The sequence below is a fragment of the Herpailurus yagouaroundi genome, unplaced genomic scaffold (genome assembly GCF_014898765.1).
Source record: "Herpailurus yagouaroundi ecotype Mexico unplaced genomic scaffold, PumYag 142, whole genome shotgun sequence".
NCBI lineage: Eukaryota > Metazoa > Chordata > Mammalia > Carnivora > Felidae > Herpailurus > Herpailurus yagouaroundi.
This window is the reverse complement of record NW_024412397.1, coordinates 59649708-59664924: the sequence shown is the minus strand read 5'-3', so window position 1 is coordinate 59664924 and position 15217 is coordinate 59649708. Positions and strand designations below refer to the sequence as shown.

Genomic DNA, 15217 nt, shown 5'->3' with positions numbered 1-15217 from the left:
CACGCCGGCGGCGCCCTCTCGGGCCGCGCACACTCGCACACTCGCACGCACACGCTCCTCCCGGCCCCGCCATGTTCCGGGAGGCGGCGGCAGCCCAGCCCCGGGAGCGGCGGCGGGGGGGGGGGGCCCCCCCGAATCCCCCCCCACCCCCGCCCCGCCGGCGGCTCCCCGCCGCGCCGCGGCTTCTCACCGGTCCTGGAGGGGCGGCGGCGGGCGGAGCGGACCCGCGCCGGGGCCACTAACGGCCTGTCACTGTCAGGCCGGCGGCGCCTTGGGCTGGGCCTGGCCTGGCCTGGCGGCACGAGACAGGGTGGGCAGGGCGCGTCCCCTACCTTGCTCTGATGAGGGGAGACGGGAGCAGCGCAGAACTGAGGGGTCTCCTCCCAGGCGCCGGGTACGGGGCTCGAAACCGCGCCCCTCCTTCCTCCTCGCCTGTCGCCACGCCCCCCTCACCCTCACGGACCCAAGGCACTAACGGCGCAGGAGGGTTTACCCCCTGAACGAGTGCCTCGGTGTTGCCGTCGCTGTCGTTGTCTTCGTCGCCGCTGCAACCGCCACGAACGCCGCGGAGGCCGGGCTTGAAAACATCTCCGGTCTCCGTCCGTCTCTCACCACAGCCTCCTCGCTCCCAGGACAGCGCCGCCCGGCGATTGGCTGCGACGTAGGCACGTGACTCCACGGGCACGGGACGGGCGGCGTGACCGCCCCGCCTCCGGCGCCCGCCCGCCCCTTCCGCCAGCCCCTCCCCGCTACCCCGCCGCTCTTTCAGTTCTACGGAGAAGCTTCCCGAGCCGCGGGGCGGGGGCAGTCGGAAGGTACCAAGTGGGAGGCGGCGGGGGTGTAGGCCGGAACTCCTCTACGTGCTCGTACCTCCTTCCACCTCACCCAGGTGATACCGTCTTCCTCCGCCGTCACCGGCCCGAAAAGAGAGGGGAAAATCTGGGGGTGAGCTAGAAAGCAGACTAGGCTCCGCTGACGCTGCCAGGACGACGGGTTCTGCGGTCGCTTTTTGTGGCGACCATGGCAGTGGATGTGACTGGAAACTTCTGGAAATGGCGGCGGCGGCGAAGAGGCTGGACATGGAGTATTCACATACTCTGTTATTTTTGCAGATCGGGTGGGAGAGTTTGTGAGGTCGAACCCAGGAAGATAGGTCTAAAGGCAGAGGCGGGGAGTCAGCCCCCTAAACTCCTAGCTGCGAACGGCCAGCCCCAACGTGTTCGGAGACGCGGGGCGCGGCTGGGCGCCCACGTCCACGCCGCAGTGCGCTTGCGCGCCGGCTGGGCAGCACCTGCGTCGGAGCCCGCGGGACGGGGACGCCAGCCGGAGTTCGGCCGGGCAGCGACGCGCCCGCCCTCACCTGCGCCAGCTGGGGCCCCAGTGCCAGTTTTGAAAGCACCTTAATGTGCACCTGCAGCGGGGATATGGCGAACCCCAGGATATACTCTCTCCCATTCACACTTTCGAGTAACCATTTTAGAGAAACAAGTACCTTTCTCCATATCTGAGATAGTATTTGAGGGGGAACTAGTCAGATACTGGAGTAGAGTGCGTGAGGAAATTTTACGGTCTTGGCTTACCAGCAGCGGGAACTTCGGATGCTTTTTATTTACATCGAGGTTAGTCTGCGACGGTTCGTACATGCCTCTGTTTAACCACCAAGGGGGTTACATAATCAGAGGGAAACCATTTTATTGACTAAACTTCTGGACGCTTTTTATTTACATCGAGGCTAATCTGCGACAGTTTAGGAATGCCTTTAACCACTAAAGGGGGTTTACGCGTTGGACGGAAACCACCTTCCTCATTGTTAATATTGGCCTTGCCATAGTAAGCTGTCATTTACAACTACAGCACGTATTTGTGACTTAATGGAGTTACAGGTTTATGTCACTAATCACAGTTTTGACACTTTACACTTGACACAACATTAAATCTCAACAAATTATATAAAGCATAAACTTGCACTTTTCCCTTCCTAGGTTCCTGATTTCTCCCACCTATAAAACATTAGGTTCAATATGAATAGTAAAAGAGCACTTTATGGCTGTAGGTGGAATACTGTTACCTTTAATATGCGTTATTTACGGCATGAAATAGAGATCCACTAAAAATTTCACCAACTCTGCCATCTCTTCAAGTCCTTGAGTTCTCATTTTACTGTCAAATAAAGTCCATTAGTATTGATGGTAATGGCAATTGCTATTTCTATAGCAGTTTCTATAGTGCCTCACTTCAGAATTGAAACGTAGCTAATCTTTAATTTGCTCAAGCAAATTAACCATAATTTGTGGCAACTACACGTACAACCTTATTAAAATCACTGAATATATGAAAGATTCATAAGGCATTGGCTACACTCGGTGGGACACTACCTGTAGAAGAGCTCATTGTAGAATTCAGCTGCAAAAACATTTCTTAATGAAGCCCCTATTTATACGTGGTAAATGACATATTAGCTATAACTTAATTTTCCTCTTCAGTGTGAAACTAGAAATGTAAATCAAGACATAATCATTATAGATATTACGGATAATGGTCTCAAGAAAAGTCTGAAGAAAACCATATCTACAAGCTAGTAGGTTAGTAAGCTGCTAATTAAGACTTTTAATTGTATATCCCTGTCTTTTGTTGGCTCAAGTCCTGGAATCCATCTTCATCAAATGGGTAAAATACCTATTTTCAGAATAGGACCAAACAGTCAAGGACTGCAAGCATTAAACCTCAGTCTTAGCCAAAGTTAAGCAGGCACTTAAAGTGTGCATACAATTGACTTTTTTTTTTTTTAAGTTTATTTGACAGAGAGAGAGAGAGACACACCCCACGCGTGGGGAAGGGGCAGAGGGACTGTCAACACGGAGCCTGCTGGGGGGCCCAACCCACCAAACCAAATCGTGAGATCATGAACCAAGAGTCAGATGCTTAACCCACTGAGCCACCCAGGCTCTCCACAGTTGACTCTCGAACAACATGGGTTTGAACTGCATGGGTCTACTCATATGGAACTTTTTTTGAGAAGTTCCATATTAAAATGTATTTTATTTTTAACCTTTTCTGTAACTTTATAATACAGTATATATAATACATATAACATAGAAAATATGTGTTAATCAACTATGTTACCACTCAACAGTAGGCTATTAAGTTTTGGGGGAGTCAAAAGTTACATGAGGATTTTCAATTTGGAGAGAGGTGGGTTGGTGCTCCAACTTCCTTCCACTCCCTCGCACTGTTCAAGAGTCAACTGTATTTGGTATCTGTGTCAGAAGCCATTCTGCAAAATTTACCTTCCCACCAACGTACTTAGTTCTTCACAACTTTAGAATCAACTATCTTTATGTTTTGCTACAATACATCCAGATATATCAGATCATTCAAAAACTCCTGCCGTATTTTAGGAAGATAAATGTAATAGAAGTATAATCTCAGATCATAGCTTATCATATGACTTAGTCTATATGTAATACCTTTGCAGTGAAAACTCTTACATAACTGTTATTATGTGCTGTAGGATTTTCTGGAGCAGTGACCCCATCCAGTTACAGCAAGTAATTCTGAGCAATCAGTAGCTTTCACTACCAACTTTTAGTAGTTGCTACAAAAAAACTGGTACTAGATCCTTTGTCATTAGGGAAAATGATACATTGATTTATTTTTATTATTAAACAATAGTAAGATTTCCTCCTCAAATACCCTTTTTAAAAAAAAGCAGAGCTAGGAACTGAGAAGAGGAAATGAGGGAGCAAGTGATAGTAAACACACAAATGATGCCTAACTCTCCCTACAGGTTTGAGAAATAGACCAGGATACAGCAGTCATCTCTGAAAACTGGCAAGGAAATTTTAATCAGTGTGTTCATATACATTTTGAAACCATGTTGGATTACTGTAATAAAATTTTACCTGGCAGGTGTTTTTTTTTTTTAATTTTTTTTTCAACGTTTATTTATTTTTGGGACAGAGAGAGACAGAGCATGAACGGGGGAGGGGCAGAGAGAGAGGGAGACACAGAATCGGAAACAGGCTCCAGGCTCTGAGCCATCAGCCCAGAGCCTGACGCGGGGCTCGAACTCCCAGACCGCGATATCGTGACCTGGCTGAAGTCGGACGCTTAAACGACTGCGCCACCCAGGCGCCCCGGGCAGGTGTTTTTAAAAGCTAATCAGGAAACTATCATTTAAACCGGTATTCTTATATTAAAATTGATACAATTTTTAAGAGAAATAGGCAAAAAGATTAAGCAAGACTCAAAATCCTAATATATACTGATACAATACAATGTAACTGATGATGTAAGAACTACAGAATATGTTTTGACAATGGTATAATATTATGTAATTATAATGACTGAAAGTTAATTTTCTAGTTCTAAAATATTACATAAAAATTGATAATCAGTGCATATCCTTAATATGTCTTTGTTTTTTCACCCAGTATCTGAAGCTTCCCCACTCCTAACTTTTTTCCGAGTAAAAACAAAACAAAACAAAAAATGTCAACATAGAAGGCATTTTTACAAAAGTCAGTAGAAAATCAAGAGGATAGAAGAGAGGTATTTTCATTGTGTTACCTTTCTATGCCATTTGTGTAACTACTGTTATTGTTTACCCTCTCAGGTAAAAATAAAAACAAATTTTTAAAGATCTTCTTGAAAATAATGATATTTTTAAGCATCATAATTACTATTAGTGACTGATTAATCTGTCATAAGAGCAGCCAAACAATGACTTTGAGAAATTCTGAAACAAGCTATAAACATTTTTTTTCAACTTGCAACTAATGTACAATAGCTAGTTTCTTGAACTGGATATAATAATACACAAAAGGTTTTATCCTTTGTTCTACGTTGAAATATGCATTCAACCAGAGTCTATTTTGTTTATTGACTGCTCTTTCCAACTCAGACTGTATGTGCAGTATACAATAATATCAAAGTATTTTCTACCTTCCTTTTATAAAAATGATAAACAGTACTTCTAGAGACAACTACTTTATCCTCCTTACACCTACAGTCTGCTTGAGGTGTCACTTACCAGTTGGAAATACAGTAAAAACTGTATGCTGTAAATATAAAAATGTTTTCTGTAGAACAACCATTTTAAAACTTGGCTATAGCTAAAGATGGAAAAGCAAAATATATGTGAAATTCACAATAACCTAATATTATTGATAAAAGTGACCTGGCATTTGAAAATGGAAATACTGGAATGACTGTTAACTAGATTATGAGATACTGTCTTCAGAGTTAGCCATAGATAGCAAAAGACTTTAAAATGGTACTATTAACATGACACTCATAGCAGCTAGTTGCTAGGTATACACCATGAAATGAACAAATAATATAAAAAGTTTATGTAGATAGAAGATTCATGTTTTATTCCTCCTGGAACATATTTACAGTTGAATATAAATTAAAGTCCTGCTTGCACACCAAAGCCAGGTCCTTTGGGTGGTTCAGTCAAAGAGGTAAGACCTCCAGCTGGCTCACAAGAGAAGCGTCCACTCCTGAAAAGAAAAGTAACATTAACTTGACTATTAATAACTACCATTTATAAATCTTTACTTAAGAAAATAACTGTTACCTTACAAAGCCCAGTTAGGTAACTATTTTTCACCCAAGAATTAGCATGGATTATTTAATTCAAACATTTCAACTGCTACAAGATTTTCTAAACTTAAGTATGAAAATGGACATATCCAAAACTCACCATAAATATGAAAGATATAAAAGTAACACGTTACTAGTAGTTCCCATTTATTGAAGAGCATACATATATTATTAGCTCATTTAATCTTTATTTTTTATTTAAAAAAAAAATTTTTTTTTCAACGTTTATTTATTTTTGGGACAGAGAGAGACAGAGCATGAACGGGCGAGGGGCAGAGAGAGAGGGAGACACAGAATCGGAAACAGGCTCCAGGCTCTGAGCCATCAGCCCAGAGCCCGACGCGGGGCTCGAACTCACGGACTGTGAGATCGTGACCTGGTTGAAGTCGGACGCTTAACCGACTGCGCCACCCAGGCGCCCCTCATTTAATCTTTAGAACAATGCCATGAATCAAATGATACTGGCCTTATTTTACAGATATAGAAACCAAGGCTTACAGGAGATCAGCATCTGCCCAAGGATCAGAGCTAAGAACTGCAACATAACAAACCCAGAGGACATTTTATTCTTTTTATATTTGAATTTTATTTAAACTGAATTTTATTTTAAATTGAGATCTACCATAGTGAACAGAAGGGAAAACAAATTTATACATATGTTTGGAAGTCAACAGAGGAATTGGAAGGAAATGGGAATCTGAAGATTTAGGAGGGTATCCTTTAGGGGCAGTGAAAACAAAGTATATCTATTCATGTTTTTAAAAGCTCTATCAGTAGTAGTAACTTTTCAAAAACAGGTTCCAGACTAGGGTGGCTACCACAGCCACAAAGAAAACAAGAACAGGTCCTTAATGCAGCACAGAGGTAGAAGAACCTGTCTTTTTTTCACCCCCACACATACTTTCCCAAGTAATCACTCAACTCTGCCCCTGTCTGACCTCCACTGCTAGAGCCCAGCTCAGCACCTCCTCCTACTTCACCCTTCCTATTCCCTAGCTTTGTCAATTTACCTTGTTCCTGCCATATATTTTATCTTAAGAACTGTTCAATTTATATCTTTTTACTCCTTGCTTTGCCCTTTAAATTCTGTCATCAATCTTACAGGGGTCTTTTTACAGCCACAGGAAATTATTTTTTGTTCAGGGGACAGGACAATGACACCACGTTAATAATGTTATGATCTTTTAAGATATTACATTACACAGTGCAAGTAACTAAGTAGTATATTGTAGTGAAGAGTGCCTACAAAGTCAGAAATTAAGTATTATTTGCATTACAAGTTCACTGTGAAAATGAGATTAAAAAACAGTCACTATTGGGTCGTGTGAGTGGCTCAGTCAGTTAAGTGTTCAATTCTTGATTTAGGCTCAGGTCATAATCTCACAGTTCATGAGATCGGGCCCCATGTTGGTCTCTCTGCTGACAGTGCACAGAACCAGCTTGGGATTCTCTCTCTCCCTCTCCCTCTGCCCTTCCCCCACTCGTGCCTCTCTCTCAAAATAAATAAACGTAAAAACAAAACGTCACTGTGAACTGACAGAACCTAAAACTAATGTAGGGTAAGTGGCAAAATGAGATCAAACTTTAATAAAAAACAGTATTTGGCTTTGTAAATTTTTTACGTTAACTAGTAACACAGGTATACCTGCTGCTCTTTAACTGCCAATGAAATAATTATTCTGGAAAACTTTCTTCCCTTTACTAAGTCCCCTCTACGGTTTAAGCTCATCTACCTTCTTTACCAACACAAAGGACCAATTAGGACGATTATAAAAACTGAGGTTTTTGAGAACAATAAATGAGAGAATTAATCATGCACACTGTCTGAACTCTTCAAGAAATTATGGATTTTTATATAAGAAAGTAATTTCAAGAGTAATCTGGTCCATTTTCCTGGTTGTTCCGTAAATTATAGTCCTATGACATACTTAAGGGGGAGAAAAGGTTTCAATGGTCTGTTATACCTGCCAACTTTCTCCTTCCCTCACCCTTCACAAAATGCACAAAAAATACGCTATAAAGGCTGTTACAACCTCTGGTAAAGCCCACAAATTGTCTTTAATCTACTAATCTCATCTCTCCCCTCATTTTATCTGTAAATATGCCTCAGAACACCAGACAGGCAGCAATCTAGCCCTTCCATTCACGATTTACACTTAAGATATCTTTAGGGCTTTCACTTCATAAAAAACATCTGCTTTATGCATTATACTTAAAATGCCATCTATTAATTACTTTGTTCTCATTACAACTTAAAAGGTAAATCTGGTTTTTCAGCCATCCCAACACGATTTGTAATTCATCATTTTAAACTCATTTATCTTCTAGAAAACTTGACCTTTCTGTACATTGTTTATGGCTTAAAAGTACTTTTTAGGGGCTCCTGGATGGCTCAGCTGCTTTAGTGTCCGACTTCACCTCAAGTTGTGGGTTTGAGCCCCACATCAGGCTCTCTGCTGTCAGCCTGGGACCTGCTTTGGATCCTCTGTCTCCCTTTCTCTCTGCCCCTCCCCCGCTTGTGCTCTCTCTCTCAAAAATAAACATTTTTTTTAAAAAGGTACTTTTTAAAGAAAAGGTACTTAATGAAAGTTTAATGCTTATCTTTTTTTTTTTTTTTAACGTTTATTTATTTTTTTTTGGGACAGAGAGAGACAGAGCATGAACGGGGGAGGGGCAGAGAGAGAGGGAGACACAGAATCAGAAACAGGCTCCAGGCTCTGAGCCATCAGCCCAGAGCCCGATGCGGGGCTCGAACTCACGGACCGCGAGATCGTGACCTGGCTGAAGTCGGACGCTTAACCAACTGCTCCACCCAGGCGCCCCAATGCTTATCTTTTTAATAATGCTGAGATATATCCACCAATGCCCACTACTTTTGGTATAAAACAACAAAAATGGGGGCACCTGGGTGGCTCAGTTAGTTAAGCGTCCAACTTCAGCTCAGGTCATGATCTCACAGTCCGTGAGTTCGGGCCCCAAGTCAGGCTCTGTGCTGACAGCTCAGAACCTGGAGCCTGCTTCGGGATTCTGTGTCTCCCTCTCTCTCTGCCCCTCCCCACTCATGCTCTGTCTCTTTCTGTCTCAAAAATAAATAAAAACATTAAAAACATTTTTTTTAAAACAACAAAAATGACTTTACATTCTAGACTTATCCGTCAGCAATGACCTATGCTTTTTTATATATGCATTGTAGCCTACCTATATATTTTTACATCTCATAATATCTGCATCCCATAGAATTCTGCAAATTTTAAGATATCTTTAGAAAACTATGAAGAATTCAAATTGGACTTAAAATTAATTTTATTAAATTTTTTTTTTAATGTTTATTTATTTTTGAGAGAGAGAGAGAGAGAGACAGACAGACAGAGCTCAAGAGGGGAAGGGCCAGAGAAAGAGGGAGAAACAGAATCTGAAGTAGGCTCCAGGCTCCAAGCTGTCAGCACAGAGCCCGATCGATGCGGGGTTCGAACTCACAAACTGCGAGATCATAACCTGAGCTGAAGTCGGATGCTTAACTGACTGAGCCACCCAGGCGCCCTGGATTTAAAATTAATTTTAGCTAACCCATACCAAAAAACAACTTCTCTTAATTAGTAATTTTTTTTCTATTTTTTAAAATTTTTTATTTATTTTTGATAGAGAGAGAAACAGAGTGCAAGTGGAGGAGGGGCGGGGGGGGGGGGCACAAGATGTGGAGCAGGCTCGTCTCTTGAGCTGTCTGCACAGAGCCCCAACGCAGGGCTCGAACTCACAGACTGTGAAACCATGACCTGAACCGAAGTCGAATGCTTAATCAATTGAGCCACCTGGCACCCCATCTTAATTAGTAATTAATAATTGAGAGCAGGTTTAGAAGTTATTTTCAGTAAAGAAAAATGAAAATAACAGAGCACGTGGGTGGCATCCGACCTCATCTCAGGTCATGATCTCGCGGTTTGTGGGTGCAAGCCCTGCGTTGGGCTCTATGCTGACAGCTCAGAGTCTGGAGCCTGCTTCAGATCCTATGTCTCCCTCTCTCTCTGCCCCTCCCTGACTCTCACACTCTCTTTCTCTCAAAAATGAATAAACATTAAAAAAATTTTTAAGAAAAATGAAAATAACAATCAGCACAAAAATTTAACTAATGTCAAAATATTGTCTTACCATCAGTTTAATATTTCCTTTCTAGCGAGCATTTACTAAAAATATAAAAAAGCAGTTCCAAACCACTTATAGACCTGAATCTTTTATTGATTTTGGCTAGGGCAGACCTGGTAATGGTACTCCAAAATCAGGTACTGTTGAACCAGTTTAATTGTTCTGGTTACTCAATGACTCACAATGAGCACCTGTTTTATGTATCTGAGCAGAGAGCTTTATTATAAAAATACTAATAAAAAAAGAACTAGCCAGCTTTGGTCAATTTAAAGAATAACTATATTTTGGTTATTACTATCACTGCAGTCTCTTTCATTATACTATATATGCAAGAAATTAACTTGAGGAAGGAAAAGAAAAGTTTGTTTTCTGATACAATGGAATAGATTTCTATTTGTTAGTAAATTTTCCTTCTCTCTAAATATTCAAGTAGATACCAGAGGATTATCTGATAGAGTTTTAGAGGGGGGTAAAAAAAAACAAAACTTGTTTTAGATGACAAGTTGGTTTTGATACTATCCAAAGCACCTGACAACTCCTATGAACACATGGAATAAAATTTTAAAATGAAGTTTACATTAGGTTAAGCCATTAAAATTTATTTTATAGAAATAAAAGCATACCTTGGCCCAGGTTTTGGAATTTTGCCAGCTTTGAGCTCGTCAATAATTTCTTCAATATCCTTAGGTGTCAGATCCTCCTAAAAAAATAAATAAATAAAAGTCATATTAAAATTATTTCCTACTACTGAAATCTGTATAAATTTTAAAGAATAAAATAACAAATACAATTAAAACACATAGACACATATGCCCATGTGCCTAGCTATACCCTAGGTTTAACCAAAAGACGCTCAAAACAGAATGGGAAAGATTAAAGAGAAATGCCTAAACTATACTCCCATTCCCACCACCCCCCGCCACCCCCCCGGAAAACTGTTTAATTACTTAGGAAAATGTTTTATGACACTGTGCTGGAGAAATCATGATTCAGTACTGCATCTCTAGTGCCCAGCCACATCGAAGTTCTTTAATATTTGTTCAATGATTAAACTTTTATAAAAATAAAACACTGCTTTCAAATTGCTTAGGGTTCAACAAATGTTCAAAACTTCAAAGCCAGAAGGAATCTTTAACTCATCTAATGATTTTATGTCCCCCAACTATTTATTATGAAAATTTGAAAACTATACATGAATACCCATATTCTTACCACCTATATTCAACAATTTTTAATTTGTCATATTTGCATTTTAATGCACATAACCTGCCCCCCACCACCTGCTGTGGGTTGCACCATTTTGAGGTGTTTGGTTTTTTTTAAAGATGGCATTAAAAAAAATTTTTTTTTAATGTTTATTTTGAGAGAAAGAGAGCTTGCAAGTGTGAGCAAGTGGGGGGGAGAGGCAGAGAAAGAGAGAAAGAGAGAGAAAGAAAGAAGAGAGAAAGAGAGAGAGAGGGAAAAACAGAATCCCAAGCAGACTCCAGGCTCCAAGCTGTCAGCATAGAGCCTGAAGGGGGGCTCGAACCTACAAACTGTGAGATAATGACCTAAGCCAACACCAAGAGTCTGATGCTTAACTGACTGAGCCACCCAGGCACCCTTGCGCTGCACCATTTTGAAAGCAATTGCACACATGGTGGCATTTCACTCTTGATACTTCAGCAGACATCTAAGAATAAGAACATCTTCTAAATAACACAATGTCACCACACCTAACTGACAATAATTCTTTAATCAAATGTCAAGTCCATATTGAAAATCTACCCAACTATCCTCAAAATGTACTTCACAGCTGTTTTTTTTCCTAAGCAGGAGCCAATCAAAGTTTATGTGACTATTTCATTTTATCCACCAGTCAAATGAGTTCCAGAAAAGTTAACTGCCCTGGGGGCACCTGGCTGGCTCAGTTGGTAGAGCCTACAGTTATTTTTTTGTTTTATTTTGTTTATTTATTTTTGAGAGAAAGAGAGGCAGAGAGAGAATACCAAGCAGTCTCCATGCTATCAGCTTGAACCCACCAATGGTAAGATCATGACCTTAGCCGAAACCAAGAGTCAGACACTTAACCAACATAGCTACCCAAAGCATGCAGCTCTTGATCTCAGGGTCATGACTTCAAGCCCCACGTCAGGTATGCAGTCTACTTAAAATTAAAAAAAAAAAAAAAAGAATTTATCTTGCCAAAGACCATACCACTACTAAGTGAAAGAATCTTTATCTTTTGGATAAACCCACAGGCTATTATATTTAAACTTAGAGTGCTTCACACAAAGCCTTGACTGATTCCTGCAAATCAAGATGCTCTTTATTTTAAGTAAATTACAGAAATGTGGGAGAAGGAAAAACTGTTGCCATATTTTTAAAGGACTTTAAGTTTTATTTATTTAAATAATCTATCTCCACACCCCATGTGGGGCTCAAACTCACGACTTTGAGAGCCTGAGTCACACACTCTTCTGACTGAGCCAGCCAGGCACTCCAATGACTTTTTTTTAAGTATAGGGGATAAAGAAGGTAAGAAATTTGAATCTCTGATCATTAAAATGAAGAAAATCACAATAGAGAATGAGACCACTCTAGAAATATAAACAAATTTTATCTCCATTAAAAAATAAAATTGTAGATTTCTATTGCAGGGACTATAGCAGATTAGCTATCCTGAATGACCCACCCCCCCAACTGTAACAACTAAAAATGCTAGATAAAATTAAAAAAACAAAAAATTGTAAATGTCATCAATATGCTGACAAGAAAGAAATACCCAGAGCCAAAAACTCAGTGAAAACCCAGGCAGCCAAGTGGAACACCAAGCAAACTTGGCTTCAGGGTTTCACAGTCCAGAGGGGCAAGAGACAAAGCCCCAAGCCACAAGAGACATGTCAACCACACAAAGTTAAGACCCTAAAAAGCTATTCCCTCAAGGGTAAACTAGAAATTAAACTGTCTCTCAAGAAGAACTTCTAGTCTAGAACCTTACGCTTTGGGTAATAGTGGAGGGTATACAGAGGAGCTTTCTTTTGCAATAGTAGAATTTCTAGGAGCAAGAGAAAACCAAGGCAAATACCTTCTTGAAGAATCCATACTCACTCAGTGCAGGACTAAAAGAATTCCCATTAACAAGTTTCTAAGAAGTAGGAACTAACAAAATATTATGTATGAAAACCATTAAATATAATTAGATAGCAAGCAATCTTTTAAAAAGGTAACTAGAAAATTCCACATGGAGATTAATACTGTACTTCTAAAAGACACAGGCCAAAGAAGAAATCAGAACATATATTTTAAAATATTTAGAACTAAATAATAAAAATATTACTTATCAAAACTTGTGAGATCCAGCAGTACTTAGAGGTCTGATACCATTTCTGTAAATTTTTTTTTTTTTAAAGTTTTTTTTATTTTTAACGTTTATTTATTTTTGGGACAGAGAGAGACAGAGCATGAACGGGCAAGGGGCAGAGAGAGAGGGAGACACAGAATCGGAAACAGGCTCCAGGCTCTGAGCCATCAGCCCAGAGCCTGACGCGGGGCTCGAACTCACGGACCGCAAGATCGTGACCTGGCTGAAGTCGGACGCTTAACCGACTGCGCCACCCAGGCGCCCCACCATTTCTGTAAAATTTTTAAAAAGCAATATAGTATTGGGCCGCCTGGGTGGCTCAGTCGGTTAAGTGTCCAACTTGGGCTCAGGTCATGATCTCACAGTTTGTGAGCTTGAGCCCCACGCTGGGCTTTGTGCTGACAGCTCAGAGCCTGGAGCCTGCTTCGGATTCTGTGTCTCCCTCTCTCTCTGCCCCTCACCTGCTTGCTCGCTCACTCTTTCTCTTTCAAAAATAAATAAAACATTTTTAAAAATTAAAAAAAAAAAAAGCAATATAGTACTATACATTAGTATGGCTGGATACATTACTCAAACAGTTTAAAAACATGTACAGGAAAAATATACACAATTTATGATACTGGTTACCTCAGAATGAAAGGGAATATAGGATTTGGGGGGCTTAGGAGTGGCTTATCTGCATCTGGAACTTATTTCTACAAATAATAATGATGAAGATAAAAATAATAGTACCTAATATTAGAGTGGTAAAATATTATGTTATGTTTTGGTGGTTATTTTCTGTATTTCTATGTAAATTATTTTTCATAATTTATAATTTTTTAAAATTTGGCATTCTTTCCTAGAGTTAAATGCAAAAATGTTTAAAAATAATAATTTTTAAGAACCTTCTAGTAGACAACAATGTGGAAGTTAAAACTGACATATTTTGTGCAAAGTTTTTCTAGTCTTTGCTTTTTTTTTAAGATGTGTTTTTTTTCATGTTTATTTATTTTGAGAAAGAGAGAGTGTGTGAGCGGGTGAGGGGCAGAAAGAAAGGGAAAGAGAGAATCCCAAGCTCTGCCTGGTGTGAGACTCATTACCTGAGCCGAAATCGAGTTGGACGCTTAACTGACTGAGCCACCCAGGTGCCTCCTCTATTCTTTGCTTTTTAATAAACTTGGAAAAAAAGAAAAAAAAACCCTTCTGGATAATTATGCCACCAGTTTCTTCTAAATGAATAATTCAGAAAATAATATCCACAGGATAGGAAATCAAATACTTAAAATTTAAAATATGGTATCATACAACGTTAATTTATATTAAATGGAATACTTACATAGTAGTTGTCATTTATTTGAACCATTGGTGCATTTACACAGGCCCCTAAACATTCCACCTCTATAAGAGTGAAAAGTTTATCAGGTGTCGTCTCCCCAACCTTTATTCCTAAAAATATAAATGATTGCTGTTAAGGACCAGGTTACCCTTTAATAGCAATATAGCTTAATAAAACAACAACAACAAATTACAGCGGCATACAAAAAGTATTTAAGAACATTAAGTTTCTTAAAACAACTCTATATAATTATACTAGAATATGCAAGGATTTCTTTTTTTTTTTATCTTTTTTATAATGTCTATTTTTGAGACAGACAGAGTATGACTGGGGGAAGTGAAGAAAGAGAGGGAGACATAGAATCTGAAGCAGGAAGCAGGCTACAGGCTTCCAGCAAGCTGTTACCACAGAGCCTGATACAAGAGGGCTCAAACTCATGAACCAGGAGATCATGACCTGAGTGGATATTGGATGCTTAATTGACGGGGCCACGCAGGCGCCCCAGAACATTCAAGGATTTAAATGGACTTGTTCCTTTAAAAACAATCAAATTTCAGGGGACTCATCTCTACTGTCTGTTGTTATACAGCAGAGTATCAGAATATATTATTTTCATCTTGATTGTGATAATTAACCTACCAAAATCAGTCACACTGTCAGATTGGCAAAGACTCAGAAAATTGCTAATGTCAAAGACCATTAAAACTAAAAGGAGGGGCACCTGGGTGGCTCAGTTGGTTGAGCATCCGACTTCGGCTCAAGTCATGATCTCACAGTTCGTGAGTTCGAGCCCTGCGTCGGGCTTTGTG

General features: G+C 40.2%; 2 protein-coding genes and 1 long non-coding RNA gene across 5 annotated transcripts in view; 1 reads left to right on the top strand and 2 right to left on the bottom strand.

Moving 5' to 3' along the window:
- ANKRD12 (ankyrin repeat domain 12) overlaps positions 1 to 606 on the bottom strand; it is a 130687-nt gene extending 130081 nt beyond the window's left edge. For 2 of the 3 annotated variants that reach the window (XM_040479395.1, XM_040479397.1), the window contains exon 1: positions 333 to 604. The gene's annotated coding sequence lies outside the window, so the exon portion shown is untranslated. Of the gene's footprint in view, positions 1 to 332 lie in introns of all 3 variants that reach the window. The other variant, XM_040479399.1, reaches the window with a different exon arrangement.
- Positions 607 to 3095: 2489 nt separating this feature from the next.
- On the top strand, positions 3096 to 4642 carry LOC121033180 (uncharacterized). Its single transcript, XR_005791755.1, has 2 exons — positions 3096 to 3909; positions 4145 to 4642. It is a non-coding gene; the product is annotated as an uncharacterized LOC121033180 (long non-coding RNA).
- Positions 4643 to 5343: 701 nt separating this feature from the next.
- Positions 5344 to 15217, bottom strand: part of NDUFV2 (NADH:ubiquinone oxidoreductase core subunit V2) — a 32055-nt gene continuing 22181 nt past the window's right edge. Inside the window, exons 6-8 of the mRNA XM_040479393.1 lie at positions 14409 to 14518; positions 10371 to 10447; positions 5344 to 5504 (exon numbers count right to left, since the gene is read on the bottom strand). Coding sequence (XP_040335327.1) covers positions 5411 to 5504; positions 10371 to 10447; positions 14409 to 14518 — 281 coding nt within the window. The 3' untranslated portion in view covers positions 5344 to 5410. The remainder of the gene's footprint in view (positions 5505 to 10370; positions 10448 to 14408; positions 14519 to 15217) is intronic.